Below are 24,963 nucleotides of genomic sequence, written 5' to 3'. Positions count from 1 at the left end.
ATACATTATGACAGGGGTGCTCAACCTTCTTTAAAGCGAGGGCCACTTAAGTGATTTGGTAACTGGTCATGGACCACAATGCAATTAAATGGTACAGAATTTAATTTTTTTTATTTTGAATAGCATAATGAACATTTTCCTCCTGCAGCCGCTGAATGACGTTGAGAGGGAGAAGCTGGCTTTCAGAGGTTGCAGGAGGAAAATGGAGAGGATTGGTTCATGTATATACCGGCTCTGCTGCCCCTCCTGTCCAAGTGTAGAACCGAATGTGCTAGGGAGGCCGCACAGGAGCATGGGGCAGGGCCCTCATTGCAACCCCTGATGCTACACCAGCGATTGGAGGTGTGTGGTTATAGCCCCTCCGAAACCACAAATGTAAACAAGCCCTTATTGTCCTGAGTTTTCTATAAGGCTGCTTTCAGGCTGAAGCACTGCGGTTTACTTGCACTGCAAGCGCAATGCACCAGCGGCTTTCCAGTGGGTTAGCTACGCTTTGCTATAGACCTCTATATTATTTTGTGGGTGTGCTACATTTTCTGAAAGCGCAGCAAAATTCCTACATTCAGGACCACAGGTTGAGCACCCCTACCTTATGACTACAGCCACTCTCCATGCTTCCTTTCTGATTTCAGTGCTTTGAGATAGTTAGGGGAGGCAACTGAAGTGAAAATGTGAATTATAGTTATCTTTTAGCAAGGTGAGCAATGAGTTGTGGAGTTATGTGGAAAAAGAAAATGTAGCATATCATTAATCATTAACATATACATGTCTATACCTCCCTTCACAAAACATTTATTGTTAGTGGACCACAGTTAGAGTGAGTCTGTAAGGATACAAAGAGACCTGCAATTGTTGACATGGCATTAAAGTGTCCCTGTCACTCTCATCCTGTCTTCACTTCATTCAATATCCTGTTGGGTGGGTGGGGGAGGGACTTCATATTAATAAGAGATGTCTGACAAAATCACATAGGTGACAGGAGTCCACATAGTTTGCCCATATGGGTTACTTGTGTTCGATGAGAAGATAAATCACTTGCTGACTTCCATACTTCTGAGAATTCAGCAAGATATCCCAACCAGAATTCCTAGAACTGATAACCTGTTGTGCCCAACGCAAAGCCAAATTATGGGAAAATGCTTGACTAGGACAGTAACACAGTCACATTTTCTCGTGGCATTGTGGTCATTGATGGACAAAAAAAATAATGTGAGGAAATATCATTTCTGAGGTCTCTGAGCAATATAAGAATGTAAGTCAGTACCCATGCAAATATGAACTATGAATTTTGGAAGGGGCCGGCCTTGATATGATTACAGGTTACATATTGCATAACAAGAAGCAGTACCTCTGGAGGATAAATTCATTGTGTTGTCAGGAGCCAAGTAGCCAGAGGTTGGAGGTGGTGGAAGAATTTTGTCACTTGGTCTTGGTGGAGATTCAGCCTGAATTAAAGGAAAGGTGGAAAAATACATATGTGTAGAGATGTAGACCACATAGCTGAGCCTAGAGTAAGATCCAGTGAATGCAGTTAAATATAATGTAAAATACTATTTAAAACAAAGTGAAGGCAAACCATGTTAATAAGATGCTAATGGATCAATGAAAATGCTAGTACTGCAAGGTACAATGCAATCACTGAAAAAAATAAACGCTAATTAATCTTAAAATACAGGGACCATCAGTGTCATATCGATCACCACTGCTTTTACATTTACACAGTGACAACTGGCGCCACATAGATGAATGGGCTGGGTCCATTCATTAATCTCCAAACACTTGTAGTGCAATACATTACCTTTAATTTTAAGTAAGAGCAAGCCCATACTGACTTCTAGATGGAGCTATTATCAGAGGTGGGAAAGTAAATGTGCTAAAGATACTGATATGAGAAAATGAATGGTACGTGCTCTAAACATGATACTGCTTATTTGAAGGTACATCCAGAGCTGATATTTCACAGAGACTGAAACACAAACTAGAGAGTGCAACATATTGTGCACAACATCGCCTTATAAAAAACATGAACACTCATAGCTATGAGTAAGGCCACAGCGGTAGAAATGTGTTGGCATTGTATTATCAATTGTTGCCAGCCTATTTCTATCTACATCCTTTGCAGCAATGCCCAGGAGACAGGCAACCAGCTCATATTTCACAGGGAATGTATCAAGGTCTCCTTGCCGATTCCTAATACTACACTGGAGTCTTAGCCCTGCTAACTCTGTGTAGCTTGTGGTGGTGGCATTCTACTTCTCTGTGGTTGGTAATGGTGCTACTTTTGTATGGTTGGTACATACAGTGGGGAAAGGCAGTGGGAAAAGCAAATATAATTCTAGGATGCATCACTAGAGGGGTCACCAGCAGGAGGAAGGAGGTCCTGATTCCCCTGTATAGATCTTTAGTTAGACCTCATTTTGAATACTGTATCCAGTTCTGGAGACCTCACTTGCAAAAAGGTATTGATAAAATAGAATGAGTCAAGAGACGGGTAACAAAAATGGTGAAAGGTCTGGGAGATAAAACATATCAAGAGCGACTTCAGAAACTTAACATGTCCAGTCTGGAGGAAAGAAGGGAAAGGGGAGACATGACTGAAACCTTTAAATACATCAAGGGGGTGAATAAGGTTCAGGAGGGCAGTATTTTCAACATGAAACCAAAATCAAAAACACGGGGACATGACCTTAAACTAAATGGAGGAAAGTTTAAAACTAATCTCAGAAAGTACATTTTTACTGAATAAGTAGTTAATGCTTGGAATAAACTTCCAGCAGAGGTAGTGCTGGGAATAAATGGGCAGACTCGATGGACCACTCTGTCTTTTTTTCTGCCATCACTTTTCTATGTTCCTATGGTAGTGGTGGCATGCTACATCTGTATGCTTGGTGGTGTAGCACCCTCTAAGAAAACAGCATTTGTTGTTTGTTTTAGTTAGAGGCTTGTTAGAAGCCTGGGATGAGTCAGCCTGGGAGTGAGGTAGTGAGTTCACCTCAGGACCAGCTGGGAGGCTGGGGGGGTCTGATTCAGACTGAATTGTGATTAGCTGCCACAAGTTATTACTTTTAACTTGTCATGACTGAATTTTTGGATTTCATTGCTAAACGGCAGTTCCATCAAAAACAGATCCCTTTGTTTCTGTGGAATGGAGCAAGTTTAAAGTGTAAATAACTCAAAACAGTAGAATCAGTCTGAATATGCAGTAAACATGTTTGTTATACTCACTGTGGAACCTGAGGGGTTAATCCTCTGCATTGTGTAAAAATGGTGCTTGATCCTGACTTCTCTGAACCTCCTCTTCTTTCAGTGTCCCCCTCTTATCTCCTGATAAGACATATAGTCATTCTGCACATACTCAGTTTGGTGCGTATTGCTAGAGAGTTTTTTTTTTCTTGGGAGAGTGCATGTGATCAGCGCAGGGCCAATCAGCACTATCGAGACAGAGGGTCGGGGTTCTGCATCCTCCTACAAGCTTTAACCAGTGCTCGGCTGAACCAGTGCTCTAACTGCTGATGAGAAAAAGTATTTAGTTGTTTATATTGCGCTCCCAGCACAAAGAGCGTGGTGTCCCTGAGAACACCGGGTCCCGTTCTAACGATCGGGACCCGGGATTCCCGACTCTGGGTCGCATAATCGCTGTGATAGCCTCTGATTGGCTATCACAGTGATCAACAAGGCCCCCTTGTTTTTTTTTTCTCTATGAATGAAGGAGAGAGATACATTGTATCTCTCTAACTCCTGGCATAGAGGGAAAAAATGTTTGTAAAAAAAAAAAAGATATATATTAAAAAATTAAAGAAAAAAATACCTAGTTCAATGTTTGATCTAGTTCAGTGCCAGGGTAAGTGTTTGGGTCAAGGTCAGGGTCAAAGGTCAAGGTCAAAAGAATCAGGGTCAAAGGTCAGGATTAAAAAAATTGGAATTAGTGTCATTGTCAATGTGTTTTAGGTAAAAAAAGACAAAAACAAAATGTGCACTATTGTTTCTGGGCTGTACTATGGGTACATAAAACAAATAACATACACATATATGGTATCACTGCAATTGTCAAGAGCTGGAGAATTTATTTTGGGTTGTTCTTTGGTGGTAGGTTATGGTCGTAACAAGAAACACACAGCTAAATAAAAAAAACTTTTTTTTTTTTTACTATTTTGGGCCAGTTTTCCTTTGATAATAAAAAAAATCAGGAGATATCCATTACCATTTCCCACCAAATGAAAGCCCAATTTGTCCTGAAAAAAACAAGGTATAATTCACCTGGATGTACAAAGTAGTTGTGGTGATATGTACGGTTTTACAAACACATGTCAACATTGCAAAATTGTGCTTAGGCATTTAGATTTGTTTTACCCTTAGGCATGAAGAGGTTAATAGAGTCCTGGATAACTGTATAAACCTGGCAAAAATAAGTTGTTGGCTTTTTACTTTAAGTAGAACAGAGCACCAACAAATGTGCAGAAACAATATGCCAAAAACATATGTATAAATTGGTTGTGGTTCACAGCTGATATGCTTTATAAGTGCAGTATTATGTATTTCTACCTGAGTTGAAGATTTTGCAGTTTGTGGATTCCTTGTTGGGATTGAAATTTCTTTGGTTGGCTTGGAACGAAACCAGCTAAACCATCCAAATGTAGAGCCCTGCATGATAGAACAGATCAATCAACTTATTTTCAGCAGAACACAAGAGGCAGTCGTTTTAAACACTGACCTGATAAGTAGATATAGCTAATCAAAACACTAATAAAGTGCTCTTTGGAACGTGAAGTAACCCACCACAACCTAAAAACATTTTTTTTATTCCTATGTCTGCTGTAAACTGATACAGACTGAAGTGTGATTAAATACCACAAGTTACTACCTTTAATTTGTCATAACTGATTTTTTAGATTTAATTGCTAAACAGCAGTTCCATCAAAAAGAGATCCCTTTGTTTCAGTGGAATGCAGCAAGGCTTAATCTAGTACCAGCTTTTTACTGCTATCCAATTGTAGAATCCTCCTAAAAAGGTGCTAGGGTTAGGCAAATTTAGTTCTCAGTTCACTGCAGTCAGTGCTACAGGTCTGATTGCTCTCCCTGCAAACCAGACCTCTCAGGGTGGTTCTGCAACATAGTAGCAGAGTAAGGCAAATGGGCAGCATTTATACTGTCTCAGCCAATCCCTGTGGTAGACTGTACAGATGGTTGCTGGGAACATGTATAAATAGTCTTAGAACTGGAACAGAAATGTCTTGTTCCTGAGGAGATCACAGCCTAGGGGGCTGTTGTGCCCCCTGGACAAGCCTGCCATGTGTCTGTTGTTCATTGCGATCCCAGCAGAGCTGGCTGGGGGCCAATTTAGCTGAAAGTTGACTGGTGAAAGGTGACTGAGGGGCTTGTCATTTGATAATCTAGTCTGGTGTTGCTGGGAGAAAATGTCTGGAAGTTATTGTAAGCACTCAACCAATACACTGAGGACATTAGTGAGCAGGGGTGGGCTGAAAGGGTGGGAGCCCTAGGCATAACAATCTTCTCGGGGGGGTGCAGGTGCAGAGTTGGTGTGTCAGTCAAGCTAATCAGGTGGTGCATGCATAGCCAGTCCAGTACAAAGATCACCATCCACCGCTGATGCACAGCCAGAACACACTGTGCACATACAGTGCTTGTACAGCTGCAGCAGTGTGCCGAGTGTGCTCCTGCACCCGGCACTAGTCTAACCTGCCAGATGAAGTGATCTCTGCCTGGCAGATCTTTCTAGTCCCAACCTCTGTGTCTAAGGTGATGTCATTCAGAGGCTGGGAAGGCGGAAGAGAGTGGAGCTGGCACTGCAAGGAAGCGAGCATGCAAGTAAGAAACAAACACAGCTGGGAGATTCTCCTAAACCTAATTTTTTACACATTGACAGTGTTTTTCAATGGAGTGGTTAACTCTCTGGGGAGTGGGGGTGATGACAGGATACATTAAAAATTCCCTTAGTAATGTGCAGCACAGAGTGGTTAATGTACTGCAGTTAATTAACCCCTTTGTGTTGCATTAGTGGCACCAGTGACAGTGTTAATTAACCCCTTTATGCTACAAAATGAAGGGGTTATTAAACACTGCCAGTAGAAACTAATGCAGCACAAAGGATTTAATTAACACCACCACTGCCCATCAATGGGGATGATGTTTGAAATAGCACTGACCATTAGTACAGAAAGATTAAAAGGAGATGTTTGGCCAAAGCTTGTTTGGCTGTACTTCTCCTATGGGTCACTGGAGTGCACTTCATTCTACACTCCTGTGACCCATTTTCAGCCGACAGAGGGCTAAAGCCCACAATCAGCTGATGTCACAGAGCCAGTCCAAGCTCTGGAGAGATCCCAACTTTAAAGTCAGGATCCACCCAGATGCATGGACCACCAGCTGGCAAGCTGCTGAGAGCCTGAGCCAGCCTCTCCCACCTCCTCCACAGCCTGGTGCTCCAGTGAGCACTGGAGGAGCAGAGCAGAGAGCCAGTGACTGCAGTCACCCCTCTTTGCTTAGAGGGGACCCCTGAACTGAATGATCAGCAGTGGCGGGACAGGGTCAACTGGTGCCCCCCCCACCATACCCCTTCCCCCCGATGGTGGGGGGGCAATTTCCATCTTTGCACTGGGCACCAGTTGACCCTGTCCCGGCACTGTACCAGGACTATCAATGAGTACAGACTTAGTTTCAGGATCTGTGAGAGATCCTAGAGACTGTATGCTGTTGTCACCCCTTGGTGATGTACAGTCAACCGTGTTCAAATTGTGTCTGGTGTGCTAAAGAGCTCAGTCTATTTCATTCTTGAGTCTAGTGAGAGGACTCAGATTTCTCAAGTTGTTACTACAAGGCTCAATCCAATTTTTTAATGTGTGCAAGGACTTGGCTCATAGTTCTATAGAAGAAAGAGTGTCCTCTTGTTTGTACATAGTTTGCCAAATGAAGATACCTCCAGACTGTTCATTGAGTCAAAGAAGTGACTGTGACAGTGTGCCTGGCTGCGGGCAACTATGGGAAAATACCCAAGGGACCTTTAAGGCTCCTATGGGGATACCACTACACAAAATATTATTACATTAAAAGACCAGTGTCACAAAAAATATTGTATTCTGTAACTGGATGTGGTTAATACATTTAAGTATCATTTTCTATTTTTCTCCGTATTTACCTACTGATCAACCTGTCCAGAAAATGTGACAGCTGCTGGTACACACTACAGTATAACCCTGCTGCTAATAATAATCGTTATATTTTATTTATGTGGACTTTTTTAACATCGTTTACTATGACTTCCCAAGTACCCCTGGCAAAGAAAAATCTACATAAACTCATGTAAATTTAAGGGGTTATAGCCTGAATATTATCATTATATGAAATAACCTATAATTATAAAAATCAGCATCATTAGGAAGAGTAGCCTGCTAAATACTCAACTATGATTTATGATCTTTGCCTGAACATCTACTAGTAGGGGCCCCAGACAACAGTACAGGTCTAGTTTGAGATCAAAGATAGTTCTACTCTACCAAAATCCAAAAACACAGTTCTTGTTAGAGTTTTCTTTTAAATACGTCTGTAAGGGCAATGTACTTCCACATACTGAGAAATTTAAAAATCACGGTAACCTGAGAATCCTTTACTCAACATGGTAAAAAGATGAGTTTTCCGTCACGTGCGTTTCATTCGCTGCTCTGAAGTACTTATTTGACATTGTCCTTAATCCCTGGAAACCTCTTCAAATGCCAGTTCAAATAGGATTAATAAAGATGAAACTTAACCTTTATTAAGATAATATTAAGAGTGACATATAAAACATTACAAATTTTGTTAATGTCAGAAATCTAATTCGTGTCCCTTGATGTGAATTACCAAAAGTTCTTGCCAACTGTCATGTTATCTGGAATTTGAGTCATAATTCACAGGAGGTAATTATGGTGAATATATTTATTGGATGCTTCGAATGAAACAAGAATTTCTAAAGTGAAGTTAAGTGAACCTAGGCTTGATCAATCCAATTCTGTGCAGAAAAATCCCTTTTTTATTCCACCGCTCAAAGTCTGATGACTGAAGTAAATACATGTTCACTTGACTTCAATTCACTTCAATACATTTAATTAAATTATCCAGAAAGTTCAGCTAGTTCCTCCTCAGGATTTTATCAATTAAGAGAGCGAGATGGAGAAAGATCTGTGTATCCTGCTAGATCATAGATAGCCTTTCTCAACCTTTTTGATATGGAGGAACCCTTGAAATAACTTTCTGGTCTCAGGGAACCCCTGCTAAAAATTACTATATCTCCAACTCATGATACATTAGTGTGATGGACAGTGGGAAGAATGCTCCTTATGCTGGTGGCCCTTGGGAAGAATTACTCCCTTAGAGATAGCTAAAAAGATTAATGGTGTTGGTGGGAACCTATATGAGAGACAGAAACTACTCATTGCTCAAGGAATCCCTAGCAACCTCTGGAAAAACCCTAGGGTTCAAAGGAACCCTGGTTTAGAAACCCTGTCATAGACCTGCCTATACAAGGTATTAGTTCAAATGTGGTCACCACTTCACAGAAATGATGTCCTGGAATCAAAAATATGCAGAGAAGGAAAACTGAAATATTAAGAGTCCTAAACATATGCTTCTACAATCTGTGGAGTAATGTTCTCAGGCGAGTCCACCATGATGTGACATTCATTTGAACTACCAGCGTGCTCCTGTGTGCAATTCCATTTCTGTCTCACTGACAGCTGCAGATCTCAGACTAATGATCAGGAATCAAACATCGTGGTTACTGATCATGTGATCACAATGACAGCCACTCATGGTGGTCACTAGAATCTTTGTTTCTGCAAAGTTTCCTAAAGGTTTCAGCTGAGCAGAGAGAAATAATTACAGTGCTACAAAACAGTACATTAAAAAAAAATGAACTACTAAGAACTGTCCTGTATAAATAATGCATTATTCCATTTATTGGCTAACAATATAGAAAACATAGGGTATTATCAAAACAGCATACTAAATAAAAATATTATATGCCTTTGATCAATGTAGAAGTCAAAAAGGTAGGAACATTAGCCAGAGCTATTCAATGGATTCTGATGGTGCTAAATCGTGTTTTCGCAGCTGGACTCCAATGACCTCTGGTCATAAAAAGGTTAAAGGACTTTAACCTTAGAAAAGATTGAATTGAACTGAATGTATTTACGCATGAGAAGAGCTATTTAAGGTGAGAATAATAACTCCCTCCAACACAAGGGCAGATCCTAACGCACCGCACACGGTAAACATTCCTCACTATAAGAGTTATACAAAAGCAAATAGTTTTCCATAGAAACTGGCTCTAGCAGTGTTGGTAGATTGTTGCAGAATGGTTTGGATAAACGTCTAATAAGTGCCAATATAAACTGCTACTTTTAATTGGAAGAAATACATATTGATCCAGAGAACCTTTGGGATCAATACATTTTTTTACCTCTAAATTGGACCACTCATAATAAGGCTTTTTAACTTTCATTTGAATCAGCTAAGGGAGAGGAGCCTGTACAACTGTGGTAAACTAAATGTAAGGCTGAAGTTCAGCTTTAAAAAACAGATTATGGCAGCTATGTACTCATTAGGCATAATAAAATGTATTTTAAATGCAGCTAGTATAAATGTCAGGATGTGACTTGATTTTAGCCTCTAGTAATCCTCTGTACAGGAGCACACAAACTGGAAGAGGGCATAAGCATGCATGTGTTTTTGTGCATAGAAGCCTAACTAGAGGGGCATTAACAGGCACGCATCACAGACATTAACACCTGGTGGGCTATTTAAATGTGAGTTTTCATAGGTTTATTTCTGATCGGGCCTTTAGTCTGTTACCCTGATTCTTGATTTTGAACTTCTGTTTGCCCTTCGTTACTGATCCAGCTTCAACCTGACCTGCTCTTGCATTTCCGTTCTCTGCTTATGATTGCTGATCACATCTCTTACCAACCTGTGAGTGGGTGTGGTAGTAAATGCTCCTCATGACTGTAAGCCCACTAGGTTCTTGGAGTGAACCACTAGGTTCACTCCAAGCAGTGTGAGCAGGGCCTACTGCGCCTGTGCACTAAGAGTACCTTTGCCTGGCATGCTCATCGATGTCCAGGACTAGGCAGCAACTGTGGTCATGTACAAAATCTAACATTAAGGCAGTCTCCTGACTTAGAGATGAGCTGACACTGCATGTAGTATAAAGCTGTATTTCTAAATTCCAAGAGCTGTCCCTTTGCTCCACACACAGTGACTTGCTTATGTTGCATTCAGAGTAGCAAGTCCAGCTGCACTACCTCCAACAACCAGAATATCTTTGTTACCTCACTCCCAGGAACAGAATAAAACCCAGCTGGACATATTGAGCGGGTCTCATGTGTGTCCTAATTAAACTCTCCCTCTTCCGTACTACACAGTTAGGCTGAGGGTCTCTATAACGCTGGTCTACTCCCAGTTGCTATGGGAGATGGACCGTTAGGGTGGGAGCCCAGTTAGCAGCCCCCTTGCTAGCAGAGTATGCCTCATCTTCCCCATGTACCATGCCAAAACTGGTTGCCTTGTGTCTTCAGTGTGGACTTAGTAACAACCTTGCTCTTGCTTGGTACATTCACTTGACACAGTAGTGTAGTGTACTTCATACCCTTTTAGTGCTTTTACAGACCCAGAGTAGTTTATCATATCTGCCATATGACACTCATGCACCCCTTTAGTAGCATCATAGTAACATAATATAGTGCAAACAAAGTCCAGAACATCCTAATCCTGACTAACTGTCTTTTTAGTGGCTGCCCAGGCATACCGTTGAGAGTAGAAAATCCATTAACTGGTGGAAATCCATACTTGGCAGTTCTCCAGTCTCTTGTGGGACAGCAAGGCACTGCAGCTCCACAGCAGTTTCCCATGCTGGCTTCTCTCTCCCTCCAGTCATGTGATTGCTGGCTGTAAAGAATTACATCTTCATCTGTGTGCTTCTTACTGCTTCCCATAAGGGCCTGTCTGTGCAGAGCCTTCCCCCTTTTTATATGATACAGGGAGGAGGGCAGAGCCCTGCAAAAAGCCTGCGTTCCTGAGGGAAAGTGTTAGCCCTTCCCTAACCTGGGCAGACTAGCTGGCTCACTAACACAATACACTCTCTTTGTAGGCAGCTAACTTTAGCCTGCCTACAGACTCTTGCCTGGACTTCTGACCAACATTCTGCTTTCTGACAAGTTACAATGTACATCCTGCACATTGTCAACCTTTGCTTGTTTCTGGCCGTGATTCTGCCCACAATTTGATGCTTTACTGTTCACCTACTACGGCTTGTGATCTGACTCTGCAAATATCTGAACTTGGTGTATCCTCAGTGCATTATCAGCTGTACTCCAGCACACCCAATACCAATGCTTTTGATTTCCAGTCACCGGTTTCAGCGGCCAGGCACTGGGTCCCTTCTATCACTGTTGCAGGCCCTTTCAACTTCCAGGGATATTTAGACAGAAATTGAGCAAAAGGCCACATTTGTTATCTTGATCTCCTAATACAAGTACTTGACAAAAGAACACTTGGGTCTTATCAGTCATTCTGCATTCATATGTGCTAACAAGGAACATGATGACAGGAAGAGCTAATAGAGAGATGACCGTATCATTCAGTTGCTGCCTTCTCATTGTCCAGTCACGGATTAGAGGCGGAGAAGGGACTTAGCTTTAACTGCAGTAGAGAAAAGTCAGGCCACCAGGCTATCTGTACTATCTGGCAGGAATGTGTAAATCTTGGGAATGGATGGACAGAAATACAAATCCCTTGGCAGGTAACACATCTCCTTTATATATATTTCAACTGCATATTCAACATTTTGCCATGAGTTCAGCTTTACGTATTATCCACACAATAAGGCTTATCCTTTCCTGCCAGCATCTAAGGATACAATGTACAGATGTAGATTGTGTGTCCCTGAACTATTTTTTAGCATCTGTACAAACAGGAAGTAACTAGGTAATTGTGAACACCCTCAATGGTTTGCCATCTGCAATTGGCAACTTCTAGAAAAAAACTGATTGAGATGTTAGCTGTAACATTCACTATATAAACAATGGATGCTGCTCAAACTTGGATTCTCTATTGAAGAATGGGGAATCCAGCTGTGCCTCAGAGAGCAGCAAATGTTACTCAATCTATGAAACTAAAGATAGTGACTGCTCATTATATCTACACTGAAAGGTCTGATAGTCATTTAAATACATGGAAATATCTGTCTATCTGATCAATGCCGCTTAGAGGGGGTGAATCTCCCTAATGAGTGCATAGACAGCAATAAAAATCTCTCTCCACTCTATCCAAAAACTAAAAAAAATGTTGTCTTTACTTACACTTTAAGGACATAAAAATATTTCTGATCCTAACATTGTGAAATTAGTCATAATTGTTCCAAACACTGAAAAACGCTCACCAATGCTGAAATCAGGCTTGTTTCTTAAAGCTGAAATCAGGTATGGCAATTTTTACATAGTTACATTGCTCTAGCTTGGTGTAATACCTGTGGGATCTCCATGGAAGCTGGAAATCACTTTAGTATGCACCGCTATTGCAGTGATTTCCATTAGTTTCCGGGTCCTGTGTCAAGCGGCTGCATTTAGAAGACAGGTCACTCGCTCATTATGGGCACCATTCAGAAAAGACCAAACAGTCTGCATTTCATCAATAAAAGCAAAGCATTTTCTGATTGAAGATGGTGGCAAGGCAGGGCAGTGATGTCAGTATCTCCACCTTGTCCAATCAGAGAAAGCTTTTTAATTATTGAGAAAATGAGGTGTTCGCTAAATGGCACCTGTCCCAAGCAGGTGACCTCCTGAATTCAGTAAGCATCAGTTCAGCCGCTCGGCACGGAATCCCAAAACAAGTGGAGATCACTATAGTAACCCCCGAGCTTGGTCCAAGCCGGATCAATGTAATTATGTAAAAAGTATGCAAAAACTGGAATTTAGCCTTTGCCCTCCACCATTCCTCCACTTCCATCTCCCTTTTTTCTCCTCTCAAGATTTGTCTTTTAATCTCCCTATACCTTCGCTTCCAACACCCTTTTTTTCCTTCTCGCATCTTTTCTCTTTCACCCCTTTCTCAGTGCTCCTTTCCATTTTTACTTTTTGAACATCCATATTAATTATTACACTTCCCCACCTTTAAAGGTAATCTCCTGGTTTGGAGGGGGGTTTAGGTACAATTTACATTGACACTAAGGATTTGATTTACTAAAGGAAAATAGACTGTGTACTTTGCAAGTGCAACTGCTCCAAAGTTTTGTAAATGAGGGAAAGCTCTGGTGACTTTTAATCATCCAATCTCGTGCAAGCAACTTGTGTTTTGTATGTTCTTTGCATGTGATTGGATATTCTTTGTAAAGTGAAGCTTCACCTCACTTTACTAAGCTCTGGAACAATTGCACTTGCAAAGTGCATAGTCTATTTGCCCTTGGTAAATCATCCCCCAAGATGGCAACTACAATCAACACTGATTGCAAAGTGTTCCTCAATTAGCCAATTAAAATATTGTTTTTCTGCTTATTCTACCACACTCTTATGTTGTTTTCAAATACTTCACATATTCTGTAAGAAAATGTGTTTTTATGTTGTATGTCAATGCATCCCTTTTATTTATTTATAAATAACTATATATATATATATATAAATATATTACCTTGGGAAATTTGCTTGATCCATATTTTTGGGAGAGAAGCATTTTTTACCATATTTATCCTGATAGAGTTTTCTGTTTGTGTGAATCAACCATCACCATTCATGATGATTTGGTGATGTAGTATTATATGGGGCCATTCTTTCCCTGCATAATTTTCGCATTCAAAGTATAAAGACAAAAGTGTGTCTATGAAAATTTGCATTACTTTGGACTAGCTAATAAAGATAGATAAAAGGTAGGTATATGCACTGATGTCTGTTGGCAATCAAAAGTGTTTCATTTGAGGAAAAAAATACATCTGTAGCTGGGGCTTCATGATTCTCAGTTAAAAGTCTGAGATTAATGATTCCCTATGAGCTTGTTTAAAATAAAAGCACCAATTCCATTTAACATAAAACATTACAGATGAAGTTAAAGATTTATCTAGCTTGTATCTCCCCTCATGGTGTTGATGCTGGCTTGTATTGTAATGTACACAAGGCTATTTAAAATTTAATCACAAGCCCTATGCTATGTACAGAACAAAGACAAACTCCTGGGAGAACAGAATCAATGTTAATTTAGCCCAAAGCCCAAGTAGCTAAAGGGAGTGAATAGAGGCCGATGGAACTTTAATTTATACATTTATATGGAGACATGAAATATACCCGAAGAAGAAATACATCTATATATAGAGAGATCACCTTTTTTTCTTCTGATTTCTGTGCCAGAACTTCATCATTAGATCTTTCCTCCCCGTTATCATCCTCAACAGAGACTGTGGATGACTCAGACACCGTGCTCACTCTCCTGGACATAAGTGCAGCCTACAAATTCCAAGAAAGCATACACTTAGCATGGCATATAGCAGTCATAATTTCCAGTGATAAATCTGTTTGGTAGCTGGATTAAAACTACATTTCCCCCTTATTGGAAAACAACCTCTATATCTTTTGGAATGGGCAACTGAACTCAACTCCATCAGAGACCTTGAACATCTGCTGTTGCAGAAAAATGGCAGGGACAAACAGTTCAGTAAAACTTGAACAGCTTGGTTTCATTACTAATCTACATTTCAGGATTGGATAAAGGAAGAAATTCCTACAACCATCAACCAGCCATAATGAAGTGACCCCCAACCTTCCCTCTCCTCTTCCTACCCCCAGTCGCTCCCTTCTTTCTTGCCTGACTTTTCCTCCCTTCTCTTGCCACTAGCCACGTTTCTTATAGGCTCAAGTATCTTCTCTTTACCAGTGGATGAACCTGCCAATTGAATCATGTCACTTTTCACTATGTTACCCGAAGAAGGTAGCATCCGATTATCTTAGTTGGGTTGTTGCCTTCCCAGTTACTATCTAGATGATCCAAGGCAGTAACGGTTCTTCTTCTGTGCCTTTTGCTTGTCACTACTGGAATCTGAGTTTCTATATAGATTTTCGATGTGTATAATTTACCAATTTGGAAGATCTGAACCTTTCTTTTTTTCTATTGCTTGTATCTGTACTCCCCGTTTATAAAATACTCAATAGCATTAGATTCAACGAAAACCACATTTACTCAAAAGTCTACTATGTGTTTAAGGGTCCTGGTCCAGATTGCCTGAATCCAAAGAGATCTCACAGATCACATGACCAAGCGCAGAGACACTAGGTTCTGTGTGCACCCTTGGTGGTATTACATTTGAATTGAATGACTTGACAGTTCGTTCCCTTTGTTGATCTCTAGTAATTGCAAGGCTCCGTTCACACCTACACATTCTTGCTCGATTTCAAGTGTTGCATTTAGGATAGCCTGTTCATTTCAATTGGTTGCCCTACACATAATAATCACACAAGAAGAACATGACCCTTTTTACAAATCACAATGCACTAAAATGTATAGTAGTTTGTTACCATGTGATTTGGTGTGCGCAAAAGCACATACATTAGCAAGGTGCACTGGGCTGCCATTAAGAATAAATGGCACCACTGCGTGCCTGCAAAAGGGACGTATATTTTCCATGCAACGCACAAATGTGAAGCTAGCCTAAGTGATTTTTTGGGCCACAGTATGTGGGAAGGATACATGAGAATGCTGGGGCTCATCAAAGTTCGGACCTTCTAGTTCTGAGGTCTCCAAACTGTGACCTGAGGACTAGATGTTGCCCTTTGCTTGTCTTTATCCGGCCCTTGAGGCACTACTCCTCCAACTGACACCAATGATGGGGCACCATTCCTTCCACTGACACCAATGATGGGGCACTATTCCTTCCACTGATACCAAGATTGAGGCACTATTCCTCCCACTGATGCCAACAATGGGGCACTATTCCTCCCACTGACACCGATGAAGGGGTACTATTCCTCCCACTGACACCGATGATGGGGCACTATTCCTCCCACTGATATCAATGAAGGGGTACTATTCCTCCCACTGGCGCCAACGATGGGACATTATTCCTCCCACTGACAATAACAATGGGGCACTATTCCTTCCTTTAAAACCAACAATGGGGCATTGTTTACCCTCACTGGCCACAGTAACCACCCCCCCCAAAGCCTGAAGAACAGTAAACTGGCCCTTTGCTTAGAAAGTTTGGAAACCCCTGTTCTAGGAAATAAATACTTGTAAGTGCTAGACTTACATATTACATTACACAAGTCCATGTAGATATAAAATACACAAAATAATGGCAGCTTTGTATTCATTAATATTAATATATGAATTTTTTTATGTGCAAGTCATCTAAGTACCTGAATTTGACTTCATATCTCCTTTGCAAACCATATATAACAGAGCTCTAACTGAGAGATGGAGAAGCAGCCCAAAGAGCCAACCAGTTTTGTTGAAATTTTCATGTGCTAAGAAGGAGCCTGCTGATAGCAGGAGAGAACAGAGTGACAGAGAGCTGAGCTCTTTGGTCTGCTGCTACTTTTTTTGCCTGTCCAACCACAGGCTCAGGCACGAAATGCCTTGAATGTAACTGTTTTAGAAAACCGTCAAATCAATGGGTTTAGTTTTGCTTTAAGTGCAGCAGAAATACGATCCCCTGTTCTCCCAGAAAAGGCTTTGTTATGTGGTATTGCTGTGTAAATCTCAGGACTAGGTAGACAGAAATAAAGGTAAAAAAGCTCCCTTATATATAATTAATTTGTGTATTGAGTTTACCTTAAACATGAAACAAAAATATATCTATAGTAGTTACCCTTTAGGTATTCAACATTTATCATCTATATGTAAGGTACTCATGGCAATTTATAAAATCCAGAAGAAATTATCTGAATTCTCCATAGCACCCAATTCTGTTTTACCCCCCCGGTGGAAAAAGACAACTGATATGTATTTGGTTTCTGTGGTCATCTATTAGCATCTTTCTTTTTACTGCATTTCTAGTCAATTACCCCCAAAATGTCCTTAGTAAATGTATCCATGTTTTACATTTTTGAGTCTTTAAACATATTGATAAACAATGTATTGTATTGTATTGTATTGTCTGTTTCAGAGCAAGTTATCAAGGTCATGATTCCCAGTTATACACGGTGTAATAAGTACTTACATTAGCGCTACATACATTCATTTATGTGAAGGCTACATAAAGAAGACTATTCACTTCTTTTTAAGCCATCATACTACTTTCCCATTGTATAGCTAGATGACAGATGACACAAAGCCAGTGGTAGCTCTTATGCTGTTGTGCTAGAGTGGCCTTCAGCCATTGTTCCTTCCACAGAGGCAGACCGCTTCAACATACTCATCAGAATTCAATAGTCACTGAACCGAGGTTAGTCTGGCCCCCACCAAAACGCAACACAATAAAAGATGGAGAACGTGTCTAAGCAACAATAAGGGAGCGCTCAGCCTAAACTGTAGCTGGCTTATATACCAATAACTAATAAAATGCTCAGAAACTTTAATAGTTTCAGGAGTTAATGGAAACTGATGCTGCTATCAAGCTGGACTTATTTTCCCTTAAAAAAACTGTAATTCAAAGAATCCTGCTGTTTCCGTTCAGATGCTCCCTTCCCCTGATTGCAACTTTGTATAGAGCCCACTGCAAACAGAAGGAGAAGGAGAGCAGTCACCGCTTCAACTATATTCATGTGTAAATTTGAGCTTGAGCTATTGAGCCCTGTAAACATAAGGCTTTTTTTTTTCAACAGACAGAAAGGATGGATAGAAAACAGATGAAAGAATTAGCATGATATATGTTGTGTTCAACTGACCAATAAGAAAGTTTGTGTTAAGAATCAGCAGCAGAGATGCCCAGATTTTCATGGGTATACTCAGGAAACTGGAACCAGACTGTATGCTTTAAGTGAAATGTATCTACAGGGAAACAAAATTCATCCAAACACTAGCACATGGCAAACAAAGACACAAGTGAACCAAAAACCCAGTGACAGAATACCTGACTAACAACTAACAAACAGAAAGCTAAATTAACAACTAACTATATAAAATATATACAAAAATGGGGAACAATGATAAACAGGGTAAACTGCAGATGCAGGGAACAGATTGGAGGGGAAACCAGTAATGGGATCAGATACAAGGGGAGCAGGAAAGAGGCAGCAGGGTATAGAACTCAGGGCAGGAGCAAGATCAGGATCACGTCTAGTAGTATCTGGCAGCAAGCAACTGGAGTGAGAGGCACTAAACGGAGAGGGCCTAAAAACCCTCCCAGCAGACAACATCAGGTTTGTATTCACGAAGCAAGCACCCTAGCTTTTATAGAGGGCCAGGTGTGCCTTGATCCTTTTTGACTTCATTCATCTGTCTGCTTGATGTGCTTGATGCAACACTGTCTGTTGAGTAGACCGGTCATCCTAGCAGGCTCTCTGCTAGTTGGGTGACAAGTCTCTTTAAAGCACCTCATTAGTTCTGTAATGATGTAGGGTACCATGAAGACTCCTCCTCCTTGCGGCACTGGAAGACAAAGATCCTGAAGCTGGGTAAAGCAAGTTGATTATATCACTGTGACTTCAAAGAAGATGTTTCCTTCAAACAGGAAGATGGTAAGTTTAAAAAAGCAGGGCTGTTCCACAGGGGTGGGGGAGGGTTAGCAAAAGAAAAAGACTTGCTAGTGTAGCACCCTCCTAGTTTATCTAGGGGAGCTAGACCCCAATGGTTCATCAGGAACTGGTTTGCAGCTCAGGTGAGATAGCCAGAGGGGTCAAATTCTGGTCAGGACTGAGATACTTTGCAGGCCAGCCCCTCTGGAATTACCCCCTGCTCTGAGGCTTTCGGAGGAGTGCTTTGGAGGCAGTGGGTGGATCTGAGGAGTGATTGGCAGCACTTTTGAGGGACCTCAGCCAATCCCCAACAGGAGGCTGGGAAAGGGGCTCCCTTAAAAGGTGTTGGCGCTTGCTCAGTAGCAGAAGAGTATGGTGGGAGAGGAGTGTGGAGCAGGAAGATGTGAGGCTGGATGAGGAAGGCTGCCAGGAGGCCTGGTGAGATAGGGTCTGCCTGCAGGCCTGGATCTGGAAAGGCAGAAAACTCAGGACTCACTGGCCCCCTGAGAGAGGATCACCTGTTTGGCAGAGAAGGAGAAGCCCAGCTGATAGGCCTGGTAGCAGCAGCCATTCCACAAGCGGCACAGGAGAGGACTAAGTGGGTACACCTGCACCCCCTGGGCAGATAGGGGAAGGAGCACTCTGGTGGGAAACCAGATTAGCCCCCTGCTAGTGACTATACACCTCACTTAAAGGAACAGGAGCCAGATCCTCTGCTCAGGAATAAAGTCTCCAGATTGCTGGGTGAAAAGGTGTTTATCTAGGGTCTGGGGCATTATAACTGGAGCTACTGGCTAGCACACCAACAGACTGCATCAGAGAAGAGAAGTTTGTGAATAGTTCAGGAAGTTGTCTTTGGATATCGGTTCCCTTGGGCATCCTATACCCCCTTACCCTATACAAGTTCTAATCCCCTCAATAAAATAACAATACCAACGCCCAAGGACTGATTCTTGACTCCGAATGCAAGCTTGTGTGGAAAATGCTGAATGAATGACTTACTGTGCAGGGCTATAGGGGGACCCCAATTTATCAGCAATCCCTAAGGGGGTAGTGCTACACTATTAATATTCTGATGATAATAAATAGGGAAATAAAATATATACTAATCTACAATACATTTCATGCAATGTAGTTAAATATTACTTTTACATTTAATTGTACAACTTGACATGATTTTCTATAACTAGCTAAAATGTGTTACAATCTTCCTTTAAACCCTGGCAACATTATTCAGTTTGTAAAAAGGTGGTATATTTCTCACCAGCTTCACACTACAGAAGTCTGCATAGAGCCTGAGGTAAAAAAAAACAGGCAAAAACAGACTAACAGACTTGTATTGGGAAAGAACAGCAGTAAAGGACGGTCACTAAGCAGAAACCACAGAATGTATATTTAATGAGTATATGGCTGTCCTCATTGCAAGCTATATAGTAGAATATCTTTGCAAAGTTAGGTGCATTTAATGAAAAAAAATGTTTTTTTCTATCTTACCCTACCTTTACTTTTTGTGAAGATATACTTTCTTTTTATTATATGCTTCCCTTTCTTAAATTTGTAAGATCCTGCAGGTATGAGCCCCCCTGTTCTGGGGCAATAATGCTCACTTGACCTCTCTTTCCCAGGATAGTCTTCTTTCAAACTAGGATTCTGCAAATCCCTAGGATCCCTACTGTTGTTGGTAGTGGTTCTTTGCCCAGATTATTTATTTATTTTTGAACCATCTTAAATATATTGTTACAAAGGACTCTGCTCAAACTTGCTACTACTTTTACTACTGCTGCCTTGAGGCTGCAGTCTACTGTTTGCTTCAAGCACGGACTTCACCATAGCTTATCCAAGTCCTCAGCTGTACATAGTTCTTATTTCTGGAGTATCCCACCTAATTCCTCATCCCTATCCAAGTTCTTCAAAAATAAAAAACAACACCCCTAGATTGGTTATTGGAGAAAAGTGTGCATGAGCCTATGTGCCTGGCTGCAGGGCAAAGTATTTAGGGAAGACCTGCAAAGTATTTCCGTGGCTCCAGCGGAAGTAGTGCTACAAGTATAATAAATGTTTGCTTTTGGGTTTATATTGTAATTGACATTAAAGTGATTGTAAAGCTTTACATTTTTTTAAATTAAAATAACACACGTCATACTTGCCTGCTCTGTGCAGAGTTGCCCAGATCCTCTTCTTCTGGGGTCCCTTGCTGGCGCTCTTGGCTACTTCCCCACAGAGTGCCCTTTATAGGAAATGGCTTCCTATGGGGGCACTTGTGCGTGCCTGAGCTGGGCTGTTTGTGTCTATTCAGATACACAGCCCAGCTCAGCCCTACTCTCCACTCTCTGCTCACAGGTCTTAACTGACAGGAATAGGAACCAATTGCTCCCGCTGCTCTGAGCCAAGTCTGTGAGAGTTGGGAGAGAGGAGGAGAGCTGCTGCAAACATGCACAGTGATGGATCAAGATTTGGCTCAGGTAAGTATTTGGAGTGGGTTGCGGGGATGTTAATATCAAAAGGTATTTTACCTTAATGGCAAGAATGCATTAAGGTAAAAAAACTATCGCTTTAATTGGATTGCATTTTCACACCTTCACACACATGTATGAAAGCATTATGGTGACACATAGTTCTCTTAAAGGCTTAGGAAAACATAATGTCTATACTACCATTGGTGACCAAACCTGTTACATGGTGGTCGACATGCTAGGGCAGATGAATATCCTCCTCCACTTCTAGTTATTACAAACACCTCCAGGCATCCTACATGTTGCCCTCACTGCTCCCTCACTCGATTATGCATAGTGCACCCTCTTTGGTACCCTATTCAGTCAGTGCTAAAAGGCTTTTGGAGGATACTTATATTGGCTGCTGAGCAGGAAAAATCTAACTTCATAGCCTAAAGCATAAGAAAATATAATAGCTCATTCTTCTCATAGACCCTTGAAGAGGGGAAAGTATGGAGGATAAAGGGTGCAGGGTCAGAGCCATAGAAACTAGGGCAGCAGAGGGTGACACCACTTCTTTCCAAGGATTGATGGGTACCGCATAGAGTCAAAGGTCAGTAATCACATCATCATTAAGTGCACTAAACAAAAATTAACCCTGAGCATGAAGGTTTCACACTAATATACTGTCAGAGCGTTAACAGAACACAGAATCAAAATTACAGGTGCAAAAATAAGGAATACAAATAATACTACTTGTAGCTTTAAACTTGCATGTTGCAAATATTTAGCTCTGAAAATTCCCCAATTTAAGTACACTCCAGCTACGGTATATTATTTTATTATCTGAATAAACAATTACATTTGTGTTGTGTTTATAGAATAAAATGTATTCCAAATTACCACCAAAGGTGCAAATTAAACAAAAATAATAATACAAAAGTGTTTTTTGTATGTGGTATTGAACAATCCTTTAAGTGTCGTGTAGTATGATTTACAAAGACCAGTTAGCAGCAACATATTTATGTTAACCACTTGAAGTCAAATGATCTTTTCTATGAAGCACCCTCCTAAATAGGTGCTAGGAGTAGATAGATTTAGTTTTGGCTCACTGTATCCAAGTGGAGCTGCAATTTTGTTTCGGTAAATTTAGTTCTAGCTCACTGTAGTCAGTGCAGCTGCATGTGATTGTTTAGGGTTTACTCTGTGTCCCATAGGCTGCAGATTTAATTGCTCTCACTATCTCCAGAGCCACCTGGACAGTTCTGGAACATAGATGTGGAGTAATGTAAATGGCAAGCATGAATATTTACATAGTCTCAGCCAATCTTTGTGGGCCTTGCACAGGTGGCTGCTGGAAACTGGGTATAAATAGCATGAGATCTTGTCTTTTCCTGGAGAGGATGGGTCTCGCCTAGAGGGCCTGCTGCCTGAAGGGTAGTCCTGCCATGCGGTTGCTGTTCACGAGGCCTCAGCTGGGCTAGTTGAGAGGCCTGGAAGCTGACTGAAAAATGTCTCTTGTCGGAACTGGTCTGGGATCACTGATAGAGGTGTCTGGAGGACATCAGAAAGAGGCATCTATTCATCTGAAGACATTTGATAGTACAGACTGTGTGAGAGATCATAGAGACTGTGGGCTGCTGCTACCCCTCTGGTGCTAGAGAGCCAGCTTAGAGTGCAGGAAAAGGGGATACTGGCTGTTATCCTGAAGAGCTTAGTCCATCTCTGTTAAAGGGACTCTGCTCAAGTTGCTTAAAAAAGTAGTATGTGCCTTTGTCTGCTTCAACTAAGCTAAGTCCCTAACTGGTCCCTACAAGGACTGTGCTTAAAGTGCTGGAGAAGGAAGTTAGTGTCCTCATTTTGTACACAGTTCTTTTTGGAACATCCTATTCACCCCCAATCCCTATCCAAGTTATCCCTAAAAATAAAAACACTGAGCCAAAGAGTGACTGTGTTGGTGTGCCTAGCTACAAGGCAAAACTATGGGAATATACTTCATGGACCTAACTGCTGGCCCCTACGGGGGTATTGCTACATAGGAAAGACCTGGAAGTCAAATGAGCTTTGTACAGTTTGTAGGATATTGTAAATATAAATAAATATATATATATATATATATATATAGTGTATATTCACGTTATTGACCAGGTCAGTAGCTAACTGAGGTAGACGTATTTTATACAACAAAAGGATAGCCAAGGACTCTTTGCTATGTTAATTTTACACAAGATCACCTTGGCTCTTGGGGGCCAACTTGTTACATTTCAAAGGAGGTAATTTTCAAACTCACAAGGATGATAAAATGCAGATTGCTCAGTCAAACTTGAAAGAACTTGGCCAGCATCTACTATCTAATAACATGAAAATGGGTATTAAGTATGGTAAACAGCATTCTTCAAGGGGTAAATTGTTTAATTAATGGTAAAAGAATATAGGTTAGGAAATATCTATACAATTGTGATTAGAATTTATGACTGCAGCTGTCCGAGGCCAAAAGACATTACCTGGCACCCAGAAGATCAAAGGGGCTACTAAAAGTGGCCAATCAGAGTGCTTGTCATTTTACTGAATGGGGAAAATGTGTATATTAGGGAAGGTTCTTATTGGTTAAGTGGTGACAGGAGAAAGTGGGTCCTCTGAAGGTGTCTGATAATGGCATAGATATTCTAAGTATCCTGTCATCTGCCTTGTCTGTACCTTTGTCTTATGGATTGTTTCTGAGACCATTAAATCTCGCTCTGGAAAACAACCGTTGAACTTGCTGCTGTGGGAAAATACATTTATAAATATACTGGCCATCCTTGTGATATAAGACAACACCGTTGTTTTCATGTGGCTCCTGCTTATTCAGAAATGTGATACAGGTGGTTGTAGACCTTCCCATTCACTTTTAGAACACCATGAATGTGTTACCAAAGCACAAACCCCCCCACCATCCACCCTGGTTTTGGACTTTCCCGCTTCTCCAGGGAGGTTGGGACTATGGAAAATAATGTCATGTTGGATAGCTAGAACAGATCAGGAACATCTGCCTAAGGTTAGCTATACATTAGTAACCTGCAAAGGTTAAAACAATGCCTGTGGAAAGTTTGGGGTCCTGAAGTTTTTCACCATTTCAAGGGTGCGTGCACAATTTTAAGGATTTACATGTTTGGTATCTATTTACTCACTCTAATCCCATCTTTTATATTTTACCAAAGAAGATGGGTATTGTTTTGTGTTTGTCTGCACCAGAATTCATTTTAGGAGTTTTTTAGCAAAAAATGCAGCTTCACATATGTGCAAAAGATTGGTTGGACTGGTTAAAATGTAACTTTTTTACTTATATTCTGCCTTCAGCATTTTTATCGGTGCCATTATGGATAATGCATAATTTCTTTTTTGGGTGGGGTGTTGCTTAAAGCTGAACTCCAGGTAAGCAGAACATGGTTGAAATATATACAAAAGAACTATTTTACATGTCAGACTATTATTAATTTTGTGCAGCCATTTTCTTTTGGGATATCCCACACAGCACATTCAGATATTCCACCTTCAGCAGCAACAGTACAACACTTGCTACCTGATGATTGGGTTGTAAAGCAGCAGCAGGATACTATTGTGTAATCACTCTGATCTGTCCTTTTGCCACATGTCCAGTGTCAACACATGTGCAATACAGCAGACATTGATTTTTTTCCTACTGATGACTATTATTGTCTCAGTCTGAGCAGGATTTATAGACAGCTAATATCAAGATGGATTCAAGTACTTGCACTAGTTAAATGTGGAAATTATTTTTAATCAATGCAAAACTGTGTTAATTGCTGTTTATGTACTGTATATCTTCCCTGTCGTTCAGCCTTAAAAAACCCTGCACGTATCCCCTGAGTATATAAGGTCCTAGGAGA

At 40.9% G+C, this 24,963-nt stretch overlaps 1 protein-coding gene across 1 annotated transcript in view; it reads right to left on the bottom strand.

The window, feature by feature from the left end:
- The window catches only part of SEC16B (SEC16 homolog B, endoplasmic reticulum export factor), a 312,561-nt gene that overhangs the window by 34,905 nt on the left and 252,693 nt on the right, over positions 1-24,963 (bottom strand). The window contains exons 22-24 of the mRNA XM_089676327.1: positions 14,355-14,477; positions 4,543-4,641; positions 1,349-1,445 (exon numbers count right to left, since the gene is read on the bottom strand). Of these exons, the coding sequence (XP_089532453.1) occupies positions 1,349-1,445; positions 4,543-4,641; positions 14,355-14,477 (319 nt within the window). The remainder of the gene's footprint in view (positions 1-1,348; positions 1,446-4,542; positions 4,642-14,354; positions 14,478-24,963) is intronic.

The sequence above is a fragment of the Staurois parvus genome, unplaced genomic scaffold (assembly GCF_062004578.1).
Source record: "Staurois parvus isolate SC_StPar_1 unplaced genomic scaffold, SC_StPar_1.0 ptg000166l, whole genome shotgun sequence".
NCBI lineage: Eukaryota > Metazoa > Chordata > Amphibia > Anura > Ranidae > Staurois > Staurois parvus.
The sequence above is the reverse complement of the archived record's forward strand: the minus strand, read 5'-3'. Positions and strand labels throughout refer to the sequence as shown.